The sequence below is a fragment of the Pinus tabuliformis genome, chromosome 3_2 (genome assembly GCF_031772625.1).
Source record: "Pinus tabuliformis cultivar Carrire ecotype Pingquan chromosome 3_2, CPIR1, whole genome shotgun sequence".
Classification (NCBI taxonomy): Eukaryota; Viridiplantae; Streptophyta; class Pinopsida; order Pinales; family Pinaceae; genus Pinus; species Pinus tabuliformis.
This window is the reverse complement of record NC_142302.1, coordinates 383,350,341-383,376,918: the sequence shown is the minus strand read 5'-3', so window position 1 is coordinate 383,376,918 and position 26,578 is coordinate 383,350,341. Positions and strand designations below refer to the sequence as shown.

The window sequence follows — 26,578 nt, the reverse complement described above, 5'->3', positions numbered from 1 at the left end:
TTCTAATAGTTTTAAATGTGATTTTTTGGAAAGTTTTCTTATTAAATTTGTCTAAAATCTGCTAGGGATTCATTGAAATCACAAGCTGTCTAGGTGAACTCTTCACAAAGAAAGTGCCCCAGAGATTTTTGAGGGTGTTGAATCTATATATGCAATTAAAAAACCAGTTTAAACAACACAAATCAAGATTTGGCCACAAATTTTTTCACTAGGAAACTCCAAAAAATCTCATTTAAAGACATTGGCTCTACCTATCTGTTATGTAGAATCTGCATTTAATAACGACCTTGGCCCTCATTTCTAAAAATATTCTTGTTTCTTTGATTGAGAAAATTGTATGTCACAACTGGCATAATTCAAGTGCAGTAAGTTGTTTGTTACTGAATCCTTCTATGCTATCAAAATCTACAAATACAATTACAGCCAAATTATTTGTTTACTTACTGAGTCCATCAGTGCCAATCAGGCTCTACAATTCCAATCCATTTAATCATAAACTTCAACAAAAATTGGTCCACCATGTATGTGGATCAATCATTAGTCAGTAACCCTACTCCTCATGAGCCAACGTGCTTTCAAGGGTTGCAGTTTAATGCACATGCTACATAGGAGATAGGTGCTGCCACGGTGTTCAGCCATGGGATGTTCAGCTCACAACTTACTTTCTCTGCCAACGGGCCATGCTGCCTTGTAATGGTACATTTGTTGGCATTATGATTCAAGTGTTGTCCTTGATGGCAACTCACTCAGAGGATGGTACAGATGCTCAGAGGTTGGTACAGGTGATGGCAACTTAATCAGAAGACAGATCTCAGTACAGCATGCCAAGGAAGCTCATACACGCCGTTTCGTTAAGCCCAAGTCGCGTGTACACGCTAGTTATATTCATAAAAAGCGCGTGTATGTGGAAAGGTTCCTTTGGTCCATGGTGGTTAGTCCTTGGAAGTTGTGCCTATGGTTTCGGACCATTGTGTCTCGACGGGCGTGTCGATCCCTAGTTTTGAAGTTGATGGTATTGTGTTACTATGGTTTTGGCTCTTGGTATTTAGCTAGGCCTAAGACTATATAAGGAGAAGAAGATCATTAGGCAAAATCATCTTTCGACAAGGGCTTGAATATCTAAGAGTGAAAGAGATCTGATTTGCAGGTGCTGGGTTGCTTGATCTAAGCCAAGGAGAGATCACATTGGTTGATGGAAGACTAGATCTAAGGATAGATCGGGATCTAATGGTTTGAAATGCACTATCATGATATGGTTGATTATGCTTATTTCTAGATCTGGATATTGTCGCAATGCTATGTTCTGGGTCTAACTAATGTCTGGTACAGCTGAAAATTGAGAAAGTTTATTTTTAGATCTGTACGCAGGTTGGATTCGGTAAAAGAGCGTGTATACGCGGGTTTGGCTCCTTGAAGTAGCGTATATCTTTTGAAGCTTGTTTTTGGGTTTACAGTGAGGTCTGACAGTTATTGCAGAGTTCTGTAGTCTGCTCTGTGTTCTGATAACTGGTGATTGACAGGGTTCAGTGGTTCAGTGATTCAGAGTTTGGTTGTTTTATGCTTCAATGATCTGTTGTGGAAATTGAATGAATTGTGGTCTTCAGATTGTAATGTTGTGCTTCAGGAATATTCAAGTCTGAAAATGTATGAAAGGTGATACCTGAAGAAAAGAAGATTGTAGGTCAGCACCTATGTACTAGTATCTTGGCTAGTACAAGAACAAAGGGGGTTGGAGCTCCCTTCCAAGGAAGTTTGGAGAACGAGAGAAGGTTGTAGCCTTCTGCAGGTTGTAGCCTGCGTACTGGTATAAGGCTGCACCAGTACAAAAGATTGTAAACTGAAGTTTCTTAAAGAAGGATAGAGATAACTTGCAGCAGGTGGTTTTCACCCACATTGGGTTTCCACCTTATATCTTGGTGTTCATGTGTGTGGCTTTTGATCCGTTCTGTTATACTGCATCTGCTTACTGTTAATGTGCTGAATAATGTCCTGATGAACTTAACTGAAGAATAAGCTAACTAAGTTATGAGTTTTCTGCTTATACGCTGTTTTATTTAGTCACAGTAGCGTGTACACGCTGTTTTACTTAACTGAAGTAGCGTATATGTTTCTGAGCATTGAAAAGGTTTGATTGATCTGATAATACTGATTCACCCCCCCTCTCAGTATTATTTCCAACAATTGGTATCAGAGCAGGTCCTTCAGGAAGCTTGATCGCTTGAAGGTAGATCATTCATCATGAGCAACTACGAGAAAGAAGCATCAATCAGGCCACCGGTTTTTGATGGAACAAATTTCAATTATTGGAAGGTAAGAGTTACTGCATATCTTCAATCTCTTGGTACAGAAGTTTGGAACATTGTAGAAACAGGCTATGCTTTTCCTTCAGTTACTCCTACAGATCCAGCTGAGAAAAAGACATATGAAACAAATGCAAAAGCAGTCAGTACTCTATTAGGAAGTATATCCCAAACAGAATTCATGAAGGTCATGCACTTCAAATCAGCAAAAGAGATATGGGACAAAATGATCACTAGCTATGAAGGAGATGAACAGGTAAAGGAAGCTAAACTTCAAACTCTCAGGATTCAATATGAGACTCTCAAGATGTATAATGATGAAAGTGTGGCAAATTATTTTCTTCGGGTAGACGAGATTGTTAATTGTATGAAAAATTTAGGTGAAGAAATAAAAGAGACTATAGTAGTTTCAAAGATTCTAAGATCATTATCCCCCAAGTTTGAATCTAAAGTATCTGCAATAGAAGAAAAGGAAAATCTCAAAGTTCTCACTATGTCTCAGTTACATGGAATTCTAACTGCTTATGAAATGAGAAAGGGAGGTCCATCAGACAGAAGGGAAGCTGCTTTTAAGGCATCAGGAAAAGAAGATTACTATGAGGCAAGCCATGTTCCAGAAGAAGAGGAAGAAGAATCAAATTTTGTCAGAAATCTTCAAAGGGGTGCTGGAAGGTTCAGAGGTAAGCTACCTTTCAAATGCTTTGCTTGTGGAAGAGTAGGTCATTATGCTGCAAAATGTCCTAATAAAGATAAAGGAAAAGAACCTGCTAGATGGAATAAGAAACAAAGTGCAAATAAGAAAAGCTACTACACCCATGAAGATAGTGATGGCTTATCAAACAGTGATGAAGATGAACAAGGTAATAAATATAAGCTATTAATGGCATTTGAAGATGATGATTATGAGGATGCTGTAGATGTGGATAATCTCTATAATGAAATTACTAGACTCAAGAGATGCATAGAAGAAAAGAGTGTGATCATTGATACTTTGCAATTTCAAATTGATGAAAAGGAAAAACATCTTGAAAAACTAGAAGGTGAAATTGTTGGTCTCAGAAAAGAAATTGAGAAAACAAAAGCTATTAATCTTAAGTTTGTCAAAGGATCTGAAACTTTGGATGAGATTATCAATGTGCAGCGGTCTCCTCTAAACAAGACAGGTTTGGGCTATAATGGAGAAACCTCTAAAGCATCCACCTCAAAGAGTTATCTTGATGCAGCAAGAAGAAATGAGCAGAAGAACAATGAAGATAATCAGGTAAAGCAGGGACGAATTACAAACAGAAACTATCAGGGACAATCCTTCTTAAGGGTGAACAAAAGCTACAACCAACCACAGGTAAAATCTTCTCAGTTTGGCACAAGAATAGATGAAAATAGAAATCACAATCAGTTGGCTGGTAGATTCAATAACCGCAGAAGCTTCTTCAATGGACAATGCTTTTCTTGCCATAACTTTGGTCACAAAGCAGCTCAATGTGTTGCATATAAAACAATCATGACTAGGGAAGCTCAAAAACAAAGAAGTATGACAGGGATTACAAAGAGGACCTATAACAACTTTTCGGTTCTTGAAAATGAAGTTGAATGTTCTATTTGCAATAATTTTGGTCATAAAGAATCTGAATGCAGGAGCAGGTTTCAGGAGAAAAAGGAACAAGCCACGAGCACCAAAAAATGGAGAATAAAAGAACCTCAGACAGAAAGATGTGGGATAGCGTTTTATGCAGAAGGACAGGAAAATCTATGGTACATTGACAGTGGATGTTCGAAACATATGACAGGTGATAAAGAAAAACTTGAATCTTATTCTACTTTAGAAAAGGGAAAAAAAGTTTCTTTTGGAAATGATACTCCTGCAACTATAAAAGGAAAAGGTATTGCTCCTTTGAAAGAAAAGGTCAAGGCTGGAAATGTTTTGTATGTTGATGGATTGAAGCATAATCTTCTAAGTGTCAGTCAGATGTGTGATCAAAAAACCGAGGTTATTTTCAGATCGAATGGATGTCTTGTTCGTGATCTTGATACAGGTAAAACAGTTCTCAAAGGCAAAAGAACTCCAAATAATCTGTACATATTTGAAGAAGGACAACAACAATGCTATCTTAGCAAGGATGAAGAGCACTGGCTATGGCATCGAAGGTTGGGACATCTAAGCTTCTCACAAATAAGAAAAGCATGCAAATATCAGGCAGTTCGCGATCTTCCAGATATCAAAATTCCAGACAACACTATATGCAAATCTTGTCAGTTTGGAAAGCAAACCAGAACTAACTTTCCAGAAAAGGAAGGATCAGCTAGCTTGCCTCTTGAGCTAGTCCATACAGATGTATGTGGTCCATTTAGAAAAAGGACACCTCGAGGAGAAGAATATCTGATATTATTCATTGATGATTTCTCAAGGTTTGTTTGGTTAGGGCTTATGAAGCACAAAGATGAAGCATTCGAAAAATTCAAATCCTTCAAAGCATTGGCTGAAAATGAATCAGGACACAAAATTAAGTGCCTCAGATCTGACAGAGGTGGGGAGTTCACATCAAATGAATTTTTCGATTTCTGCGATGAACATGGGATAAGAAGAGAATTCTCTACAGCTAGAACTCCTCAGCAAAATGGGGTTGTGGAAAGAATGAACAGAACTATCCAACAAATGGCTCGTGCCATGCTCGATGAATCAGGTACTCCTGCAACCTTCTGGGGTGAAGCTGCACATGCTGCTGTTATCATTCTTAACAAAACAAATGTCCGAGTAAACAGCACTCAAACACCTCATGAGCTTTGGAGTGGTAAAACTCCTTCCGTGAAGCATTTCAAAATCTTTGGGAGCAAATGTTATATTAAGAATACTGATGAGCAACTTGGAAAACTTGAACCTAGAGCAGATGAGGGCATTCTTCTTGGTTATTCTCCACATAGCAAAGCATACAAGTGCTACAATAAAAGACTTCGCAGAATTGTTGACAGTATTGATATAGTGGTTGATGAGAAGGGATATATTCCTAGGCAAGTTCATCATGAAGACATTGAAGAAGATGAAGGTTACTCTCAAAGGCGAAATGATGAACCTCAAGAAGAAGAAGAATCTCAAGAAGAACCAGAGGAGCAGACAAGAATAGAAGAGAAGACTCCATCCAGATATGTCCAAAAGAACCATCCAGAAACTCAGATTGTGGGGCAGAAAGAAGCAGGAGTACAAACAAGAAGGACACTTGCAGAAGCTTCAAGCTACTTGGCTCTACTCTCCTCCATTGAACCACAAAATGTGACAGAAGCATGCAAAGATGAATGTTGGGTCAAAGCAATGGATGAAGAACTTGAGCAAATCGAAAGGAACAACACTTGGGAATTAGTTCCTAGACCAAAAGATAAGAATGTAATAGGAACAAAATGGGTCTTCAAGAATAAGTTAAATGAAAATGGAGAAGTAATTAGAAACAAGGCCAGACTTGTTTGTAAAGGGTATGCACAGCAAGAAGGAATAGATTTTGAAGAGACCTTTGCTCCTGTGGCAAGACTAGAGGCCATCTGAATGTTCCTTGCTCTCTCAAGCTTTCAAAACTTCAAGGTATTTCAAATGGACGTGAAATCAGCCTTCCTAAATGGAGACTTAGAAGAAGAAGTATATATTGAGCAGCCAGATGGGTTCATTCTTGGAAATGATCCAAACCTTGTATGCAGATTGAAAAAGGCACTCTATGGGCTCAAACAAGCTCCAAGGGCTTGGTACTATCGGTTGGACAAATATCTTCACCAACAAGGCTTTTCAAAAGGATCAGCAGATAGCAATCTCTATATAAAAGTTGAAAATAACAAATTGCTAATCCTTGTTGTTTATGTAGATGATATTATTTTTGGCAGCAATGAAGAGACCATGAGTCAAAACTTTGCCTTGGTTATGCAGAAAGAATTCGAAATGTCACTTCTTGGAGAATTGACATATTTTCTTGGATTGCAAATCCAACAAAATGAAGGAGGTATCTTCTTGTCTCAAACCAAATACCTCAAGCAGATCTTGAAGAAGTATGGCATGGAAGAGTCAAAGCCAGTATGTACACCCATGGTTACAGGATGCAGCCTCAGTGCAAATGATGAATCAGCAGCAGTTCACCAACCCACTTATAGATCCATGATTGGGAGTTTGCTTTATTTGACAGGTACTCGACCAGATATTACACATGCAGTAGGAATGGTTGGAAGATTTCAAGCCAACCCAAAGGAAACTCATCTTCAGGCAGTCAAAAGAATCTTCAAATATCTTCAAGGGACCCAAAACTATGGCTTATGGTATCCTAGAAATACTGATCTCACTCTTCATGCTTACACAGATGCAGATTGGGCTGGAAGTGTGGATGATAGGAAAAGCACAAGTGGAGGTGCTTTCTTCATGGGTTCCAGATTAGTATCTTGGTTCAGCAAGAAACAAAGTTCGATTGCCTTATCTACAGCTGAAGCAGAATATGTGGCTGCAGCATCTTGTTGCACACAACTTCTTTGGATGATGCAGACCTTGCAGGACTTTCAAATCACTTGCACTCCACCTGTCTCTATCTTATGTGATAATACAAGTGCAATCAGCATTTCAAAGAATCCTGTCATGCACTCAAAGACCAAGCACATACCAATCAAGTACCATTTTCTTCGGGAACAAGTGCTTGAGCAGAAGGTCAAGTTGGAGTATGTTCCTTCTAAGGAGCAAGTTGCTGATATTCTCACAAAACCACTGCCCAGGGAAACTTTTGAATATCTCAGACAAAAGCTGGGAGTAGTTGATGCTTCATCTGGTTGTTGAAGTTTGTTTGTTCTACAGAAAAGTTGGTATACGCAGGTTACGGAAGGGATATGAGCGTATACACGTGGATTCATGGTGGGTAAGTCGCGTGTATGCTGGACGCTTGTTGCAGAAAGAATATCCGCGTACATACGCTGTTTTATAGAGGATAAAACGCGTATATGAAGTTCTGAACAGCAAGGGAAAACTCTGAAGTTCTGAACAACAATAGGAATGTCAGAATTCTTCAGGCACAGTTCAGGGAGTGCAACAGGCACAGGTTCAGGGGGAGCAGCTCAAAAGTCTCATAAAGCATTGTTGGCATTCAGATGTTTTGGTTGTTGGTTTCAGGAGAAGGAGCTCAGAAAGAAATTCTGGTTGCTGATCTAACAAGATGTTTATCAGATGCTGCTGGTGTCTTTCCTAAGTCTTGGTCTAGATCTGTTGTCTCTATGTCATGTATCTCTCTTGTCCTATCTCTTTTATGGTGTCAAGGTCATGTAACGGCCTATGTTGGTTTCCCCACTATGCCTGGGATGAATGCTGTAATATAATGGGTTGTTTCTGATATGTCCCCTCTTGGTAGGGAGTATGGATGTATGTATTGAGTCTTTTGGTGATAGGAAGGTCCCTTATGGTGTATAAATCTTGGTTCTTGTCAGCACAGCCAAGCAGAGGTATCAGCATGTCCTCAGGGGGAGCACAGCCCTTTGCCCTTGATGTCAAAGGGGGAGAGTGACTTGGTGTGGTGGTTGCCATCAAGTCCAAAGGGGGAGATTGTTGGCATTATGATTCAAGTGTTGTCCTTGATGGCAACTCACTCAGAGGATGGTACAGATGCTCAGAGGTTGGTACAGGTGATGGCAACTTAATCAGAAGACAGATCTCAGTACAGCATGCCAAGGAAGCTCATACACGCCGTTTCGTTAAGCCCAAGTCGCGTGTACACGCTAGTTATATTCATAAAAAGCGCGTGTATGTGGAAAGGTTCCTTTGGTCCATGGTGGTTAGTCCTTGGAAGTTGTGCCTATGGTTTCGGACCATTGTGTCTCGACGGGCGTGTCGATCCCTAGTTTTGAAGTTGATGGTATTGTGTTACTATGGTTTTGGCTCTTGGTATTTAGCTAGGCCTAAGACTATATAAGGAGAAGAAGATCATTAGGCAAAATCATCTTTCGACAAGGGCTTGAATATCTAAGAGTGAAAGAGATCTGATTTGCAGGTGCTGGGTTGCTTGATCTAAGCCAAGGAGAGATCACATTGGTTGATGGAAGACTAGATCTAAGGATAGATCGGGATCTAATGGTTTGAAATGCACTATCATGATATGGTTGATTATGCTTATTTCTAGATCTGGATATTGTCGCAATGCTATGTTCTGGGTCTAACTAATGTCTGGTACAGCTGAAAATTGAGAAAGTTTATTTTTAGATCTGTACGCAGGTTGGATTCGGTAAAAGAGCGTGTATACGCGGGTTTGGCTCCTTGAAGTAGCGTATATCTTTTGAAGCTTGTTTTTGGGTTTACAGTGAGGTCTGACAGTTATTGCAGAGTTCTGTAGTCTGCTCTGTGTTCTGATAACTGGTGATTGACAGGGTTCAGTGGTTCAGTGATTCAGAGTTTGGTTGTTTTATGCTTCAATGATCTGTTGTGGAAATTGAATGAATTGTGGTCTTCAGATTGTAATGTTGTGCTTCAGGAATATTCAAGTCTGAAAATGTATGAAAGGTGATACCTGAAGAAAAGAAGATTGTAGGTCAGCACCTATGTACTAGTATCTTGGCTAGTACAAGAACAAAGGGGGTTGGAGCTCCCTTCCAAGGAAGTTTGGAGAACGAGAGAAGGTTGTAGCCTTCTGCAGGTTGTAGCCTGCGTACTGGTATAAGGCTGCACCAGTACAAAAGATTGTAAACTGAAGTTTCTTAAAGAAGGATAGAGATAACTTGCAGCAGGTGGTTTTCACCCACATTGGGTTTCCACCTTATATCTTGGTGTTCATGTGTGTGGCTTTTGATCCGTTCTGTTATACTGCATCTGCTTACTGTTAATGTGCTGAATAATGTCCTGATGAACTTAACTGAAGAATAAGCTAACTAAGTTATGAGTTTTCTGCTTATACGCTGTTTTATTTAGTCACAGTAGCGTGTACACGCTGTTTTACTTAACTGAAGTAGCGTATATGTTTCTGAGCATTGAAAAGGTTTGATTGATCTGATAATACTGATTCACCCCCCCTCTCAGTATTATTTCCAACAACATTGATGCTTGAAGGCCTCATTCAATCAAATATGCAGGGAAATATGGAAGGAGTGGCAACAATCTGACTATCTGAGTTCGAGTCCTAAAATTGAAAAAATCTCGAAATTACAGAGTAAAGTTTCTTATTCCTTTGAATAGTGATAGTTACTTTCTTGGAACTTTCTCAATAGTCACTGTAAGGGAGGAGGAATATAATTGCTTTTCACGCAAGTTCCTGGGTTGATGTGATAGCCTCCTTTCACAAAATTCCTTTGTGCAGTCCCATCATTGCTTTGAGTGGTCTCAAACATTTCCAAAAACCATTTTATACAATTGGTTTATAAAGGCTTTGCCTTTACAAAAATCTAGCAAACCTTCTTAGGCCTTTCGTCCCTCCACCATAGTCTGATCTGAGGTTCAGGTCTCTTTTAGGGCTTGACCCTTTTCGGACTGCAAGTTGGCCTCACCTAAGTCACTTTGGTATTGTCTTCTTCTGATGGTTTGGCTTTCATGTTTGCAAAGTTTTACTTGCGAGCGTGAGCAATTATGTTGTGTCCAATGCATCCTGCCCAGTGACAGTAGTTAAAGGGACATATAAACCATAAAGGAATGGATGGATTCAGGTTTTATTGACATATAAACCAACCATAATGGAATGGATTTAGGGTATATTATTATTGCTGATGCTTTTATTCAATTGGAGTAGCATGGGTGGATTCAGGGTTTATTGTTCTTGCTGATGCTTTATTCAATTGTAGTATTGTTATTGTTTAGGAACCAAAATACCTTTCTGTAGCTGATTGCTTTTTACTATAAAGGAAATTTGAGTTTCATCAACATTGACTTCATTAGAGCTGTTCTGATACTCAGCAATGGATGTGTGGTAGGTTATATTCCTTTCTGATGATTGGTTTGGTTTATTATTTCACATTTCCTCCATGTTATATTTGTCCTTTCCCATTGAAATATTTAACAAATCCCCATATCTATATTCTTCTTTAGTTCTTGTTGAATAGGGTCATTGTGAGTTTCTTCTATCTTTATTTTTGCAGTTAACGTGGACAAATTTTTTTGACCTTCTGGCAGGTGTTGGACACAAACATCAGTTCTAGTGGCATCTGGAATGCCATAAACTTCCTGACAATTTTCACGTGTTCTCACACTAATAGGAAGTAAACCATATAGAATTTAGGTCATTCTATCAAGAAACGTTATTCTGTCAGCAAGCCTTCTAAAATCCTGGTTATTCTGTTAAGAAACGTTAGGTGTTTATCAGGAGAAATAAAATGCCGGATATAAACTTGAATGTGTCTTATTTTTTATATTTCATCAAACAAACATCAATTCATTTGAATTTGTAATACCTGAAGAGGGGCTAAAAGGTTAAAGGGATGCAAACCTCAATGCGATTTGAGACAGAAGCTGGACTTTTCTTCATGACCATAGCCAGACTAACAAATTATGTATGTTTTATATAGGCAACTGTTGTAACTAAGGTTTACTGGGGTGATCCAAGGGAAAAAATCTGTGATGCAATTGAATATATTAAGGTGGACTGCTTAGTCATGGGCAGCGGAGGCCTCGGACTCATCAAAAGGTATTCTCTCTCTGTGTGATCACCTAAGTCACTTTGGTATCGTCTTCTTCTGATGGTTTGGCTTTCATGTCTGCAGAGTTTTACTTGGGAGTGTGAGCAATTATGTTGTGTCCAATGCATCTTGCCCAGTGACAGTAGTTAAAGGGACATATAAACCATAAAGGAATGGATGGATTCAGGGTTTATTGACATATAAACCAACCATAATGGAATGGATTTAGGGTTTATTGTTATTGTTGATGTTTTTATTCAATTGGAGTAGCATGGGTGGATTCAGGGTTTATTGTTCTTGCTTATGCTTTATTCAATTGTAGTATTGTTATTGTTTATTTATTCAGTTGTAATAATGTGGAGGTTTTACTGATTGTTCACTGTGCTATAGCTCTGGTTTCACTGCTAAAGGTAGCCTAGTATGGTAGTATGTATGGTTGGCTGGGTTGTTATCATGGTGTATCATGCCTTTTAATATCTATGAAGCTGCAACCAAAAATCTGAAGGTATAGGGAGTGTGCCTATAAATATTGGTACACATTTAAGAATATTTCCATAGTTATGGTTGTTTACAACATTTAGAAAAAGTGAATAGAGATGTTGATATTTAGGTCATTGACGTAATTCACACACTATATGGATAATGGATTTCCGCACTTTATGCCTTACGGCGTTTCCTTTGCAACATTTGGTGCAAATGCTAGTTTATGCGCAATGAGGTTTTTGGACTCCGAGGGCGTACATAGCAAAGTTGATGTAGACGATCTGATGTCTTTTGCTCACATAATGTGGAGCCTCGTGATGTAACCATGATTGCTATCAAACTGCCTACAATTTCGCAGAAGAGAGAAAGAGATGATATAGGATTTCAAAGTGGTCTATGACTTTGAATATTATAAATGAGAAGGAGCGTGGGGGTAGGGAAAGATGTGTTGTAAGGAAAGTGAATGTCCTACCCTACTTTGCAAGGCCTAAATTAAGGGTTAAAAAAGGGCAAAGGGCATAGGCACAGATTTGGCAAGCAAACCATAGACTCAAAAGTACATACCTGTCAAATGTTTTTTTGAATATCATGCCAACTAGCGTTCTTGTCCACCCCGAGTATTTGCAGAGAATACTTCTTATGTTTTGACCTTAAGAGTTGTTTCTCTTGGAGTGACAATGAGTTCTCGTTCATTTAGTGCAACTGTCCGAGCAATGCGAGCAGAGCAATGTGGTCAGCAGTGAGAGCAGTGAGCAGTGAACAGTCAGCAGTGTGAGAGCAAGGAGCTTTTATGCAGCAGAAGTATTAAGCAGCGAGCAAAGAGCAGCGATAACCTAAACAACAGGGAGCAGTGCAAAGTAATCTTGGCATTTTATAGACCTACATATTTCTCGAAATAGGTTGGACAACAAATGCATTCAAACATGACAAAGGAAAAAGAAATTTCAGAGCATGTGGAGACAAATGATTTAGGACAAGCGAAAATTGCCTCAGCTGCCAAAGCTGGGAAATGGTTTGGGCCAATGCCAAACAATATCAGGGCATTTTAAAACGAAGAATAGCTCATCTAAAATGGGAGAAAACAAGGAAAAAAGGTTTAAAAATAAAAATACTCAAGCCCTTCGCAAAAAGCACTCAAATAAGTTTCCTCTACAAGCATGTGGCAACAAGAAGTCCAAAGGAAAAGTCATTGATGATTATGTCTGATATAGTCCCACATCCACACCTCTCACCTAGTCATCTAATCTTTATGTGAAAGAATTGTTAAATGCAAAACAAAGGTTGGAGGTTTTAGAAGCTAAAGGGCGGGAAAAAGATCATAAAATTCATATAATAACAGCTAAGAACAATGCTTTATCAAAAAGCAATAAAGTTTTAAAAGAACAAGTGGCATTGCTACAGCAATCTCTCTTGATAGGGAAGACAGAATGGCAACGCATGAAGGCAGACGTGAAAAACATAAAGAAATATGTAGTGGAAAGTACATAGGTGGTGAATGTGAAACCATCCTAGGATAAAGGGAAAATGATTGCCCAAATAAACAACCATGAATAGAACACAAGAAAAGAAACGAAAAGAGATTCCACCAAAGTTTCCCAAAATTGGGCTCAAGTTATTAGCAATTCTGCTAATAAGGAAGGAGAAATAAATATTCAAGTTGACAACATGAAATATAGTGAAGGCAAGGAAAGACAAAATAGGGCAGCGAACATAATTATTAAAGGGGTCAAAGACTATGGAAAAATGAATGTACTCTTGACCTTGCAAGAGACTTCTTGAAAGACAAGTTGCTATGGCAAGGACAAATATGACAAGCATGGACCGTGGGTAAGGTTAACAGGGAGAGAGCCAAGCCCATAAAAGTCATTATTCCAAGCTTGCGTGATAAATATATCATTCTAAGCAAGAAACATCTCTTGAGGTGTTCTCATTTTTTCCTAGAAGAAGATTTAACTGTAAAACAACAGGAGGAAAGAAGGGAAGGAATTTTAAAGGTTAGGGCAGCAAGAGATGAAGGCAAGAGAGCATGGATTTATAAAAGCAAAGTTGTGATACCGCGATTTGGACCTCCTTCCAAAACAGAGCAGTAAGATGGTAATAAAGAAGAGGCAACAAACTCTTCAACAAGAAATTAGAAAGCAAGGTCAGTATGAGAAAGTAGGGACAAAGACTCAAATGTGAGTCTTGCATGTCAAAATAAATAGCAATCAAGTCATACCCAAGGTTCCTTAAGATTAGTTTGTTGGAACTGCAAAGGTTACCCATGGAGACGAGGACCTATTGTAGAAGATAAAGACATAATTTGCCTCATAGAAACACATGAGCATGAAGGGTGCAAGACACCTCTGTTTGAAGGATACTGGAAAATGACACTCTGGAACAAGGCAAAAGAGAATGGGAAAGGGCACGGGGGTATCATGGTTTTAGTAAGGGAGAAAGAAGGTCGTCCCATTCAGTTAGAAAGAGAAGACTCAAATAAGCAATTAATTTGGTTTAAAATATCAAAATATAGAAACCACATCAGAATTGCAACATGCTATTTTGCGCCGCAAGGTTAAAAAATCTAAAAAGGTAGAGGGCTTGAGCACAAAGATCCATTCACAGCCTTAAAAATGGATTTTGCAACATATTCGCAGCTAGGTGAAGTCCTTATAGTGGGGATTTCAATGCTAGGACTGTAAGTGAGCAAACTATCATTATTTTTTGTAAAGATGATTGTGACCCTGTTTTGCTTACAGAAGAAAGTAATCATCAGTGGGAAAGAATTTCAGAGGACAACAACTACAATCTCTTTGGTGAACAATTGCTTACTCTATGTGGGGCCTTTGATTTAGTCATTTGTAATGGCTTGACAAATGCGCAAAGTCTGGTAATTTCACTTGCAATACTTACAATGGAGCAAGTGTGGTACATTATGTAATTTGCTCGCATGGTTTGTGTGAGAAAATTGAGGAGGTTTTGATTGGAGATCAGTTGTGAGACTTGAAATTAGATCACAAGACAATTTATTTATGTTTCTCTTGGATTGGAAATAAACAATTAGAGTAAAAAATTCAGCATGTCCAACAAAATCTCCCACCATAGAAAATTCTTTTGACCCCAGAAAATTGTAATACCTTCAAAATGATGCTAGAGAGGCTCTTCGAGAAGGAGAAAACTACAATTCACAACCTTCATAGTCATGAATTAACACATTTAATTCAATGCACACTTGCAAAGTGCAAAAGAGCAAAAATTAAGACATATAAAACAAATTGCTTTCTGGTTAATGCTTGGTTTGACGAGGAATGCAAAAAGGCAAGGAGAATGTGGAAAGAGTCAAACAAGGATACATAAAGCTCAAAGCTCACAAGCAGTTATTAAGTAAGAAAAATGTTGATTTCTTGGTTTCAAGGAGGGAAGAACTACTTTTCCTTGGGAAAAATAATCCTAAATTATTTTGGAAGGAGCTCCAACCGAAAAAGATACAAATTGGAAATAATATAACTTTATGAGCAGGTTCCCAAGGTTGACCCTCCCCCCTTGGTCACACTGATACTAAACTCTTCACGGTACAAGAGGTAGAGATGAATATCAAGAAGTTGGGTGTTGGAAAAGCAAAAGACTTAGCTAAACTCCAAGCAGAATATCTAAAATGGGGCTCAAAGATTATTGCACCTCAAATTACAAAAATCTTCAACAACATCATACAACAAGGGCTCCCCACAGATTGGACAACTGGTTTGACAATACCTCTTTTCAAGAGCAGTGATGTCAATAATCCCTCCAATTATAGGACCATCATGATAAACCTTTTGTTTGCAAAGTTATTTGGAAGCATGTTAGAAAACAAAATTAGCAAGTGGGCAGAAGAAAGAGATAAGTGTGCTAAAGGGCAAGCAGGTTTTAGACCTAAACATTCCACAGTTGATCATTGTATAACTTTAAGGCACATCATTGAAAAAGTTTGGAAGAAAAAGGAAGAAGTCTTTTGTTGATTTCAGAAAAGAGTTTGACTCGGTTCCTAGGGATAAGCTTTGGCACAGAATGGAGGAACTTGGGGTTCCTAAACATTTGAGACTAGCTATGCATAGGCTGTATGAAGAGGTAAAAGTCAAAATTAGAACTTCAGCTTGCATTTCTGAAAGTTTTAGAAGCGATATGGGGCTCAAGCAAGGCTACGCATTGTCTCCTACCCTTTTTGGTTTATATATCGACAAGCTTGAGGAGTGGTTAAATTCGCAAGGGGGTGATGGTATCTATTTGGGCAAGTTTGTTATAAGGCTTCTTTTGTATGCAGATGACCTTATCCTGATTGCTAAATCGACTCTTGGTTTGCAAGAGCAGTTACTATTCTCCGAGCATTTTTGTAGAAGTGTGGGGATGCAAGTCAATATCAGCGAACGAAAGTAGTGGTTTTCTCTAAGAAAAAAAAACATAACTGACATAAGTTCTACTTTGAAGGCAACATTTTGGAAGAAGTTGTGGATTACAAATACCTCGGAATTGACTTCAACAAAAATCTAAGTTGGAATAGTTGTAGAAAGAAAAGAACTTTGGGGGGTTGGAAAACATTTTATGCTTTTCAAAATAAGTGTAGAGAGGCAGAGCTATGGGACTAGAAAACCACTCAAATTTTTTTTGGGCTTCTAGTGATTTCGGTGATTCTCTATGGTTGTGAACTATGGGCCAACAATACATTTGACATGCAGTGGAGACAAATTGAGAAAATTCAGAAGCGTTTGATTACAAACAAATTTAAGATTAAAAGTGCAGTGCCTTATGCTATCTTGTTAAATAGACACTGCTCCTATTGAAGCAATTGCTATGGTGCGAGTCATAAGGTATTTAAAAAAATTGAGCAAATGGAAGAGGGTAGATGGTCTAAGGTTGTTTTTAATGATAGATTGTTCAAGAGCAAAAAAACTTGGATGCAACAAAATAACAAACGGTGTCCCATAAACAACAAAGAGATAAAAAAATTTGTTATGGAAAAGTTCGACAAGTATACTTGGGATAAGGAGCTAGGAAGAAAGAAAAATTACTATATTGAAGTGTTTAATCCCACTCATAGTCATCAACCAAAAGCATACATAGAGGCAAATATTTCTTGGAGAGCCAAAATTCTTATTGCTTAGTTAAGGACTAATTCTCATCAACTCCGCTGTGAAATAGGGTGCTGAAAAAGGCCAAAGGAAGTGTGGGAGGAAAGAGTATGCATTTTTTGTTCTTCCAGAAAAGTGGAAACAGAAAAACATTTCATTTTAGATTGTGAGGCCTTCAAAGACAACAAGGAAAGTTACGCAGATATGCTCGCAGTGAGCTCTTGGGATAATCTATTTAGCAAAGGGTTTGTCGAAACATTGGGAGCATTTATTTTGAAGTTTCACAGAAAAATGGCCAAATACATCAAGCACATGAAGAAACAATTTGTCCCATAGATTATATTTAACCTTAAAATAATTTCTTTCTTCTTTCTTTCTTTCTGTATCTTTACAATTTGTCCCATAGATTATATTTAACCTTAAAATAATTTCTTTCTTCTTTCTTTCTTTCTGTATCTTTACAATTTGTCCCATAGATTATATTTAACCTTAAAATAATTTCTTTCTTTCTTTCTTTCTTTCTATATCTTTTGTATAACACTTCGAAGCAATTCATGAACCCGTGGCATTTTCCGATGGAGGCAAACGATGGAAAACATACACATGTACGTTAAATTGTAGTCGGTAAGGCCAAGTCACCAACCTTTCTCCGTCTATTGACGGTTGACGGTAATGCCACGCCACGTCATTCGACCCCGTCTATTACGGACGGCGCGAAATCCGTGAGAGACGTAGAATTTTGATCCATGCTTCTTGAAACCAAACGATGGAGGTATGGGTTTCTGGCCACTGAGTCTCCAATAAGTAACTGACCAACCCCATCTGAAATGTATTCATAAAAGCAGATAACCAGGAAAGCTAGTTCACAGAAGGCTGAGCCTTATTTGAGCCTGTTTAAGAATGGGAATCGTTGTTTCATGCTGCCAAAAATCGTCACTCAAGTCACGGGTTCAAAACAAGTTGCTCGGTATTGGATCCAGAATCCGTGGGCTAAAGTCTTTAAAACGGCTTCGGCTTCGGCTTCGCAGAAGACTCAAGACTGTAAGTCCAGGTGAGTTAGTTATTTCATTCCCTGGAGCTCCTTTTGGGGATTTTGATGGCCGTTCCACCAGTCTGTTAAGGTTTAGTACATTGTGCAAATCAGTCATGTGAATGAAAGTTGCTGGAATTTATAGCCTGTAATGGGACATGCTGATCGGGGGTTTTAGTATTTCATATTTCCTGTTCCATTGTTGTATTCTGCCGTAGATGTTCAAATCGTGTGAAGGGTTTTGATCTTTATTGTAAGAAAGATGGTGAAAGGTCCATTTTTTGGGGGGAATTTTTAATGACTTTCTGTATAGGTTGCTATTCAGAGTTCCTCCTTTAATTTCGTAATGGGGAGGCTTGAGTACCTCTATTAGGCATGCATGTTCCACCTGTAATTTGGGAAGTCCAGAGTGGTTGCTCATAAATTTTAGATAGTCATGGGCTATCTGTTTATGATTTGTTGTTGTGACTAGTGAGCTCTCTATTCAAATCAACTTCATCAAAATGATCTTGATATGCCAAGATGACAGGCTGTGAATGCTAAAATCTGTGTAGTCCTCTTCTGTATGCCCTGATGAGAGGGAAAGTCATACTTGCATGTCTCTAGCTCGTCTCCACTCGAGGCAAAGTTTCCCATAGTTGGTAACAACCATGTAAACAGACGTGCCTTAGTCCCATCCCATTATAAGAAGTTTAATTTGTTCTCAAAGAAAATTGAATATATGCCTTCTTATTACAGGTGTTGAATTTCACCTCAAGTTTGTTAGAAGTGATGTGTTTTTAAGAGTGGGCATTTCTAACAGAGGTTTTCTTATAAAATGCACTTTTGTGCTTTTGGAATGCCTAAAAGGAACTAGAGTAAGCTCAACTACCTGGGCGATCATAACACATGTTCCTTGTGACTAGTGGGCGCTCTATTCAAACCATCGCCTTCAAAAGGATCTCATCCCAATGGGACATAGTGTGAATGGTAAAATATGATTAGTCTCCTTCTGTATGCCCTGACGAGAGGGCAAGTCATACTTATATATGCCTCCAGTTTGTCTCCACTCTCGTAACTTCTTTATAGTTGTTAAAAGGATCTTGTGCCAATGGGACAGAGTGTGAATGGGAAAATCTCTTTAGTACCCTGCTGTATGCCCTGATGAGAGGGCAAGTCATACTCATATATGCCTCCAGTTCGTCTCCACTCTAACTTTTTAATAGTTGGTAATAACCTTGTAAACAGGTGTCCCTTAGTCGCATCCCATAATAAAAAGTTTAGTTTGTCGCAAAGTATTGGATACTTACCATCTTATAACAGGTGTTAAATTTAACCGTAACACAAAGTTTTGCTAATGAAATGTTTTTTGTGCTTGTTGAATGCCTAAAAGGAACTACGATAAGCTCAACTACCCAGGGGATCATAATACATGAAAGCTAATGCAGGGAAACGATTTGACTTTGCCCAATCCAAAAATGCAATGCAAGGCAAGGCAAAGATCAGTTCTCACTTGACCTGGTCAAGAGATATATGCTAACTGAACGTACTGTTCTTTGTTAGATCTTGGTTTAGCTGGAGTAAAATAGGTTTCCAGTATGCTCTATGTGGTACGACATTTTTTTGAGTGTGTTCAATTAGAATGCATTTGTATGCTTGTGGAATGGTTGAAGGGAACTACAATACGGTCAACTACCTGGGTGATCATAATGCATGTTCCTGAAAGCCAATGCAGACATTTTACTTTACCAAATCTAAAAATGTAATGCAGGGCACAGACGAGTTCTCACCTGAGCTGGTCGACAGAAATATGCACGCTGAGCAGACTGTTCTTTGTTAGATCTTGGTTTATGTGGATCCAAATAGGTTTCCTGAAGAACACACTCTCTCTCTTTCTATATATATATATATATAATAAAATCTTATTTAGTGCTCTTTGCTAAATCTTGGGTTATGTGGAGCCAAACAGGTTTCCAGGAAGGTTTTTTCTATTAAACCATATAACAACTTATCTTCTCTTAAGCCAAGTAAATCCTGGTTTATGTGGATCGAAATAGGTTTCCAGGAAGCTCTCTTTCGTGCCTTTGTTTTGGAATCTTTTATCATATGTATAGTTTATTAGCCTAAATTCATTTCCAAGGCTCTTTCAAGAAAGAAGACCAAACTATGTTCCATGCTAGATTTTGGTTTTTGAGGGTCAAATATTTCCTCCAAGAAGTTTACACATGTTCTTACACATGTTTTCTCAGCCACTGAGCATTTTGTCCTGTTTGGCTAAGATACAATTCCATTGGGTCCCTTCAGTAAAGATGACTGAACTCTGGTGTTTCGTAAATATGTTCTTAGAATTCAAGGGCCTTTGGATTGGGGTTAGGGGGTAGTAAAATAAAATCAACATGCTTTTCTTTTGCTTGATGTTGTTGTTCTCCATGATTACTGATATCAGGCATTGGTTGAAGTAGGTCAGTGGAGAAAGTTTCCCCAGAAAGAGCTGCCGGCAAAGAGCGCCGAATTCTGTAATACGTCCAACTCAGAGTTTGAAGGCAATGGCTTAAGTATTTTTCCAGGATTGCCAAATGATTTAGGATTACAATGTCTAGCAAGGGTACCTCGTTTCTATCATTCTAGTCTTCGTGCTGTATCCAGAGCATGGCGCCATTCAATTGATAGCTGCGAGTTCTTGGAGGAACGGAAGCTGCTTGGCTGCTCTGAGGATTGGCTTTATCTTCATATTGGAACGTCACCGCACTTGGATGAGAGGATACAAGGTAAGAGAGTGAGATGGCAACTTATTGGTGGTTACAGCCAGTGGCATGCACTAGATCCACAGAGATATAGGTGGTACGCACTTCCTCCAGTACCCTATGATCGAGCTGTGACTGGAGGGCAAGTAATTTTGGGTGCCGCATCAGCAGTCTTGCAAGGAAAGCTTTATGTGATTGGCGGTGCTCCATTTGGTAAAGCAGCACTAAGGTACTTCCTGGATCTGCTTGTAACTTTCTTAAAACATTCAAATATGATTAAATCTAACATCTTTATGTATCTATATCTGGTTATCTTCTTATATCCTACTGAAACATAATCATTGTGGAAAGAGCAATATAAAAAGACCCTCTAGTCAGTGGATAATTTCAATCAATTATGTGAATGACCATTGTATTAAACTGCAAAAGCATGTTTTTCAAATGCAGTTTAAACTCTGGAAAGTGGGGTTATCCTCTATTGCATGTTAAAAAAATGTCATTTGAGTGGTAAATGTGTTTCATCTTTAAAGCAACAAGGGAGATAGGCCTCTTTGGAAACCCCTTAAATCACAATCATGGTGGAAAGAACAATAAAAAAAGACCCTCTGGTCGGTGCATGGTTTCAATCAATCATCTGAATGGCCATTGTATTAAACTGCAAACTGCAAATGTATGGAATGTAATCTAAATTCTAGAAGGTGCATTTATCATCTATTACATGTGAATAAAATGTCATCTGAGTGGTAAATGCTTTCTATCTTTAAATCAACCAGGGAGAAGGTCCTCATTTCAAAGCCTGTTATTTAACTTCACCTCTTCCATTTCCTTGCCTACCTTCAGGCTATTTAATGCTACCAATGTTACCATGTGTGGATTCATTTGTTATGTTTGTCACTAGGGGCTTTTGTATAATACAATGTGGTTGCTATTTTTGTTCCACACTAACACTGACGATTATCTACAGGGATGTGTGGATGTATGATCCAAGGAAGAACAAGTGGAGAAGGATGGCATCCATGTCAACTCCTCGTTTTGGTTGCCTCGTAGGAGTAATTGACAACAAACTGTATGTAGTTGGAGGGTCTGGTATGTGCCATATGATAGGCTATTCCCTCCCTTGCTTGGAAGTTTATGATCCCATTACAAACACATGGAGGTATGCAGCAAGTGCAGGAGGTGCCACTGCTGACAATCCTTCTAATCCTCTTAAACATGTAGCAGTGGTAGATGGGAATTTATGTGTAATAGGACCACAGAGCATTAGAGGTCGTACGAATGGGGGCATGTATGATCCCGTTACAGATACATGGTCCAAAATAAAGCCGGGCTTACAGGAAGGATGGGGAAAGCCAAGTACTGTTATGGATGGCAAACTCTATATTATTGATTCTAGTGGTTATAAACAATATATTCCAGAAGATGATCGCTGGGTGCCTGTAAAGTGTCGGCCTGAAGATTTTCTTTTGGGTTGGGATCCAAGATTGATTTTAACAATGTCAAGCAGCAAAGAAAAGATTTACTTGGTGGGTACTATGGGGTCTGCACTGTTCGCCATGATTGTTCCTGTAGAGAATGGGAAGATCAGTCAAAATATCAGATGGCATACATTGCAGCTTCCAAACGGTATAGATTTTTTAGGTAGCATGGGGCATTGTACTTGCCAGATTCTTGGTTATTAATGCGCATTAAATGTAATATTCATTACCAAGCCTCATTTCAAAATTTTTATATCCTCACCTTCTACTGTTCCCAATCAGGGTTGTGCTTTCCCACTTTCTGTTTTCTTGCAAGTCTCTTCACGCTCTGGGATTGTGCTTGGGAGTTCAAATATAGAATCCTTAATATCCTTGGCACTATTTGGAAGAGATGTTTTTTGATTTCATATGGCTAATACCATATGTATTGTGCTGTATGTTGGAAGAATGATGTGCATACCCATCTGTAATAATTGCAAATGAACTGTGTAGATATATGTATTGTGCTGTATGTTGGAAGAATGATGTGCCTACCCATCTGTAATAATTGCAATTGAACTGTGTAGACACTTGTTTGATAATAGTTAAAATTCTGTCTCTCAACCCCCTCTTTTTAATTTTTCTCCCTAATTTTTTGAGACGTTGAATCTCTTTAGCTTTCAAGTTTTTCAATAAAATCTTTTAAACCTATTTCTTTCTTTCCCATTCTCTATTTTTAAATGGAAATTGCATCAAGATATTTTGCATGACGAGGGTCCATCATCAAGCAGACATAGATATACCCCATCCAGCAAGGAGGGCAAGCATCAACCAGCTCTTTCATGGGAACCAGCTCTGATTTAAAAGTTGTAGGTTCTCCCAAATGGACTGAATTAGTCACCTCATGAAAGGTTGCTGGACACAACCTTTTCCACTTAAAAGAAATGCACTTCACTGTGATCATATCTCAGACATGCATGCTTGCCTGCCTGATAATTCATCCCCTTAGTTTTTATGCAATGAGCATATCTTAAAAGTAATTAAGCTTTCCTTGCATCCTATCCAGCGAGGAGGGCAAACATAGCAACCAGCACTTTCATGAGAACCAGCTCTGATTTAAAAATTGCAAGTTCTCCCAAATGGACTGAATTAGTCACCTTATGAAAAGTTGCTGGACACAATCTTTTCCACTTGAAAGGAAATGTTAGTCACCTCATGAAGGATTGCTGGACACAATAATCTTTTCCACTTAAAAAGAATTGCACGTCAGTGTGATCCTATCTCAGACATGCCTGATTATTCAACCCCTTGGGGTTTTTTTTATGCAACGACCATAACCTAAAAGTAACTAAGCATTCCTTCCAATTTTGCTAGTAAACCTCTTACCTAGCTAATGAGAAAAAATAGTCATCTTCCCGGAATTATTCTTCACTCTCTCATTTAATGGGGTCCTTTATCAAATGAGTTCTTTATCGAAATAGAGATTCAACAGTTTGAATGTTTCTTCACTCGCTCGCTCATTTAATGGGGTTCTTTATTAAACGAGTAATGTGTTCTTTATTAAATGAGTTATTTATCAAAATAGAGATTCAACAGTTTGAATGTCTGCATGGTTAAAAACTGTTTGTATGGTTAAAAATGGTTTGATTGGTTAAAGATTTTAATAAAAGGGGTTAGTATTATTTTTGGGTTTAAAGGTTTTAATAGGAAGGTGGGGAGGTGGTGTTTTCCAATTTACACATCTTATTAGTTTTATCTGCAATAAGTTAACTTGTTTTAAAATAAAAAGCATTTAACATCATAGTTTTACAATTTAATAGATAATATTAATAAATTTATAAAAATGAAAAATAAAATAAAATTAAAATATTAAAATAAAAATAATAATGAACATCTACTTAATGTATTTTTTAAATGTTAGTGTTGTAACTGTGATAATATATATATATTTTTAAAAAACCATTATAATAAATAACAAAATAAACTTGAACAGATTTCAATTCTTATTATTGATAAATTTCTTTATATAGATATTCTCTAATGGTTCCAGCATTACATCTGATATTCCTCTATATTTATTTAGTATTTTTCTATTATATTGCTTTTCCTTTAGTATTAAATGGTTTAAGATGAATTATTTTATTTTTTTTAACATTTTCAAAATTTTATTAAAATTAAAATTAATCTATATATATATATATAAATCTTTAAATCCAAAAATAAAAAAGATTATCTGCATTTATATTTAAATCTTTAAACTCAAAAATAAAAAAAATTATCTGCTTTTATTACCAACATCATCAAAATTTTAGGCTTATCTTCAAAAACAGATATCAATCAAAAGTTTATAATTATCTTTTAAAAGGGATTTCAATTGTGTCACATCTGTCTGTTAGGAAATTCCAATCTCAGTCATCTAAACCTTGCCACTGTACTTAATTAAGCCTTTAGTAAAACTATAACTAATAAAATGACAATGTGACAAAGGTTTTACATTGATCGATAAAATTTGGTAGTTTTTATTTTTATGTGAAAATATGTAATTTGAGGAAATTATAAATTTTAATAATGATGAGTGATGTGTTATAAATATATTTAATTTTATGAAATTAATTTTCTTATAAGATTTTCAAATTAAAAATAAAAATATAATAATAATGGGTTAATATCATTTTTAATTTTCCTTTCTAAATAAAAAGTAATATTAATAAATAAAAACATTAATAATATGTTAATATCATTTTTAAATTTTTTTTTCTAAATAAAAAGTTTTTAATTTTCTTTTCATAATCTTTAGATTTAGAAAACTGTCAATATCAATTAAAAGTAGTTGAAGTTGCATTATTTTTAAAAGAGAGTGGATGGATGATTTACATATAAGAATGATATAGTGCAATGAATAAGTAAAATTGTAAATAGTTATTATATTATATTTAATCTCAATGCACATTATCTTTATCACTAAATTTTATTAGGTTTAAGTATGCACTTCTGTGAAGGGTATTACAAGAAGAGAGTGGATGAATATTCAACGAAGAGAGTGGATGAATATTCAACGTAGTCGTAATTTTGAAATTTGGATTGTAGAGAGTTTACAACTCAAACTTGTGATTCCAAAAAATCCCTATTACATTTTGGGCAAATTAAATTAGAAAATATATTAAAAACCCTTCCAAGATATAGAAAAAATAAATTATGGCTATATAAAAACAATTATTTAATTTCAATATAAACTATTTTTATTAATAAATTAAAATATTTTTTTATGGAAAAGTGATTTTTTATAAAACTCATCCACCAATCAAGACTTCAATTAAATATTTACTCAATTGGTGGGATGGCAATGACCAGGTTGTCGTATGCTAAGTAACTTACAATGAATATCAAACCAGTGAGAGAGAACCCCTACCATTTAAGGTAAGAAAGAATAGACAAGGAAAAAGAGATAGGCATGAAAAATAAGGAGAGGGTGTTAATGCTCACTATTCTTATGGCTGCGAGAGGGTGTTAATGCTCACTATTCTTATGGCCGCGGATAAACATGAAAAAAAAGATAGGCATGAAAAATAAGGAGAGGGTGTTAATGCTCACTATTCTTATGGCGAGGGAATTTCTGCACCTCTCCCACGAGTATGTTAGGGCTATCATTATATTACTAGTACTATTATTATTATTTTAATTTAATTATCCTAAATATTTATTACATAAATTTATCTAAGTTTGTTTTTTAATTATGTAGGGTTATCATTTTATTATTAATACTATTATTATTATTTTAACTTAATTATCTTAAATTTTTATTACATAAATTTACATAAATTTGTTTAAATTTGTTTTTTATTATATTGGTGTTTGTGAGATTTTTTTGTTACTTATCAAAATTGTGAAGATAAAGATAAAACATATAAATGAAAAATATTACTAATATAGAAATGAAAAACATTATTTAAAACAATAGTGTTACATTCAAATTAACAAAATGATTCTCAACATCCTCCCAAAGCTAATTGGCTTTTTTTGGTTGTTAAGTTTGATATTTGTGTAGACAACCTAGTTTTTTTTTTTTTGGTTTTTTATTTATAAAAGCAAGTAGATTTTTTATTACAACCTCTTTGAATTTTTTGTGATTTCATAACGAATTTGAAACAAATTTCAATGGATTTTTAGATGAATTTTGTGAAATTATTTGTGTTTGTCATTAGTTTAAGAATTGTGAACCAGGGTGGATTAGCTTGTCACTGATATGTGAGCTCAACTAAGCTACCTAAAGAAATAAACTCCAATGAGAGAGTATCAAAGAAATAATAGTTTTGTTATTTTATATTTTTTTTTTATTAATTCTAAATTCTATTTTAAAACAAATACGACTAATCTGCAATGCCGAGGATAATACAACTCAATTTGAAGTATAAACATTAGTTCGAAAGATAATCAATTTAAGCAACATAAATAATATAAACATAAATAAATAGATGAACACAAATCCTTGTCTTAATTATAGAATTAAAATGACTATACTAACATTCATGGAAAGCAAATATTCAATCAAATCCTAATTTCGTATTCAACTAAAATCGCAAATGCATATAGTAGTATATAACTTACAAGATTTTGTTGAACATAATAGACATAATAGACTATCTAAAAAGCTCCTTAGGTCTTCAAAATTGATCAAAATAATTGATAGATAATATTAGTTTCCTTTCAATAAAAGTTCATCCAAACAACCCCCTCCTCAAAAAGAACCATATATATATATATATATATATATATATATTAAAAGTTTATTTGACAAACAAATATTGTTTATTGTTCTAATCAACTTTAATAAAAAATTAAAACAAAATATCTCTATGTATAGGAAATCCATTGAATGGATGAAATCATGCTCCTAAATTAAAAGTCT

The 26,578-nt window shown here is 36.6% G+C and overlaps 1 protein-coding gene and 1 long non-coding RNA gene across 3 annotated transcripts; both read left to right on the top strand.

Moving 5' to 3' along the window:
• The first annotated feature begins 10,785 nt into the window (after positions 1 to 10,785).
• On the top strand, positions 10,786 to 11,061 carry LOC149181014 (uncharacterized). Its single transcript, XR_016257507.1, has 2 exons — positions 10,786 to 10,906; positions 10,983 to 11,061. It is a non-coding gene; the product is annotated as an uncharacterized LOC149181014 (long non-coding RNA).
• A 6,129-nt stretch (positions 11,062 to 17,190) lies between these two features.
• Positions 17,191 to 22,215, top strand: LOC149181013 (F-box/kelch-repeat protein At1g22040-like). Of its 2 annotated transcripts, none has more exons than XM_089416414.1 (3): positions 17,191 to 17,516; positions 19,934 to 20,447; positions 21,183 to 22,215. In XM_089416414.1, exons 1-3 carry the CDS (start codon positions 17,366 to 17,368, stop codon positions 21,895 to 21,897), a joined length of 1,380 nt encoding a protein of 459 aa, XP_089272540.1. In that variant the 5' UTR covers positions 17,191 to 17,365; the 3' UTR covers positions 21,898 to 22,215. The 2 variants fall into 2 exon arrangements, with proteins under 2 accessions (XP_089272540.1, XP_089272541.1); XM_089416415.1 differs by having other exon boundaries at positions 17,194 to 17,516; positions 19,937 to 20,447.
• The last annotated feature ends 4,363 nt before the right edge of the window (positions 22,216 to 26,578 follow it).

Excerpts from the sequence above, each read along its gene's own strand:
- LOC149181013 (XM_089416414.1), top strand. The coding sequence starts at position 17,366 with ATGGGAATCGTTGTTTCATGCTGCCAAAAATCGTCACTCAAGTCACGG. Across the intron at positions 17,517-19,933 it reads ACTCAAGACTGTAAGTCCAG|TAGGTCAGTGGAGAAAGTTT; the intron begins GTGAGTTAGTTA and ends CATTGGTTGAAG. Across the intron at positions 20,448-21,182 it reads TTTGGTAAAGCAGCACTAAG|GGATGTGTGGATGTATGATC; the intron begins GTACTTCCTGGA and ends GATTATCTACAG.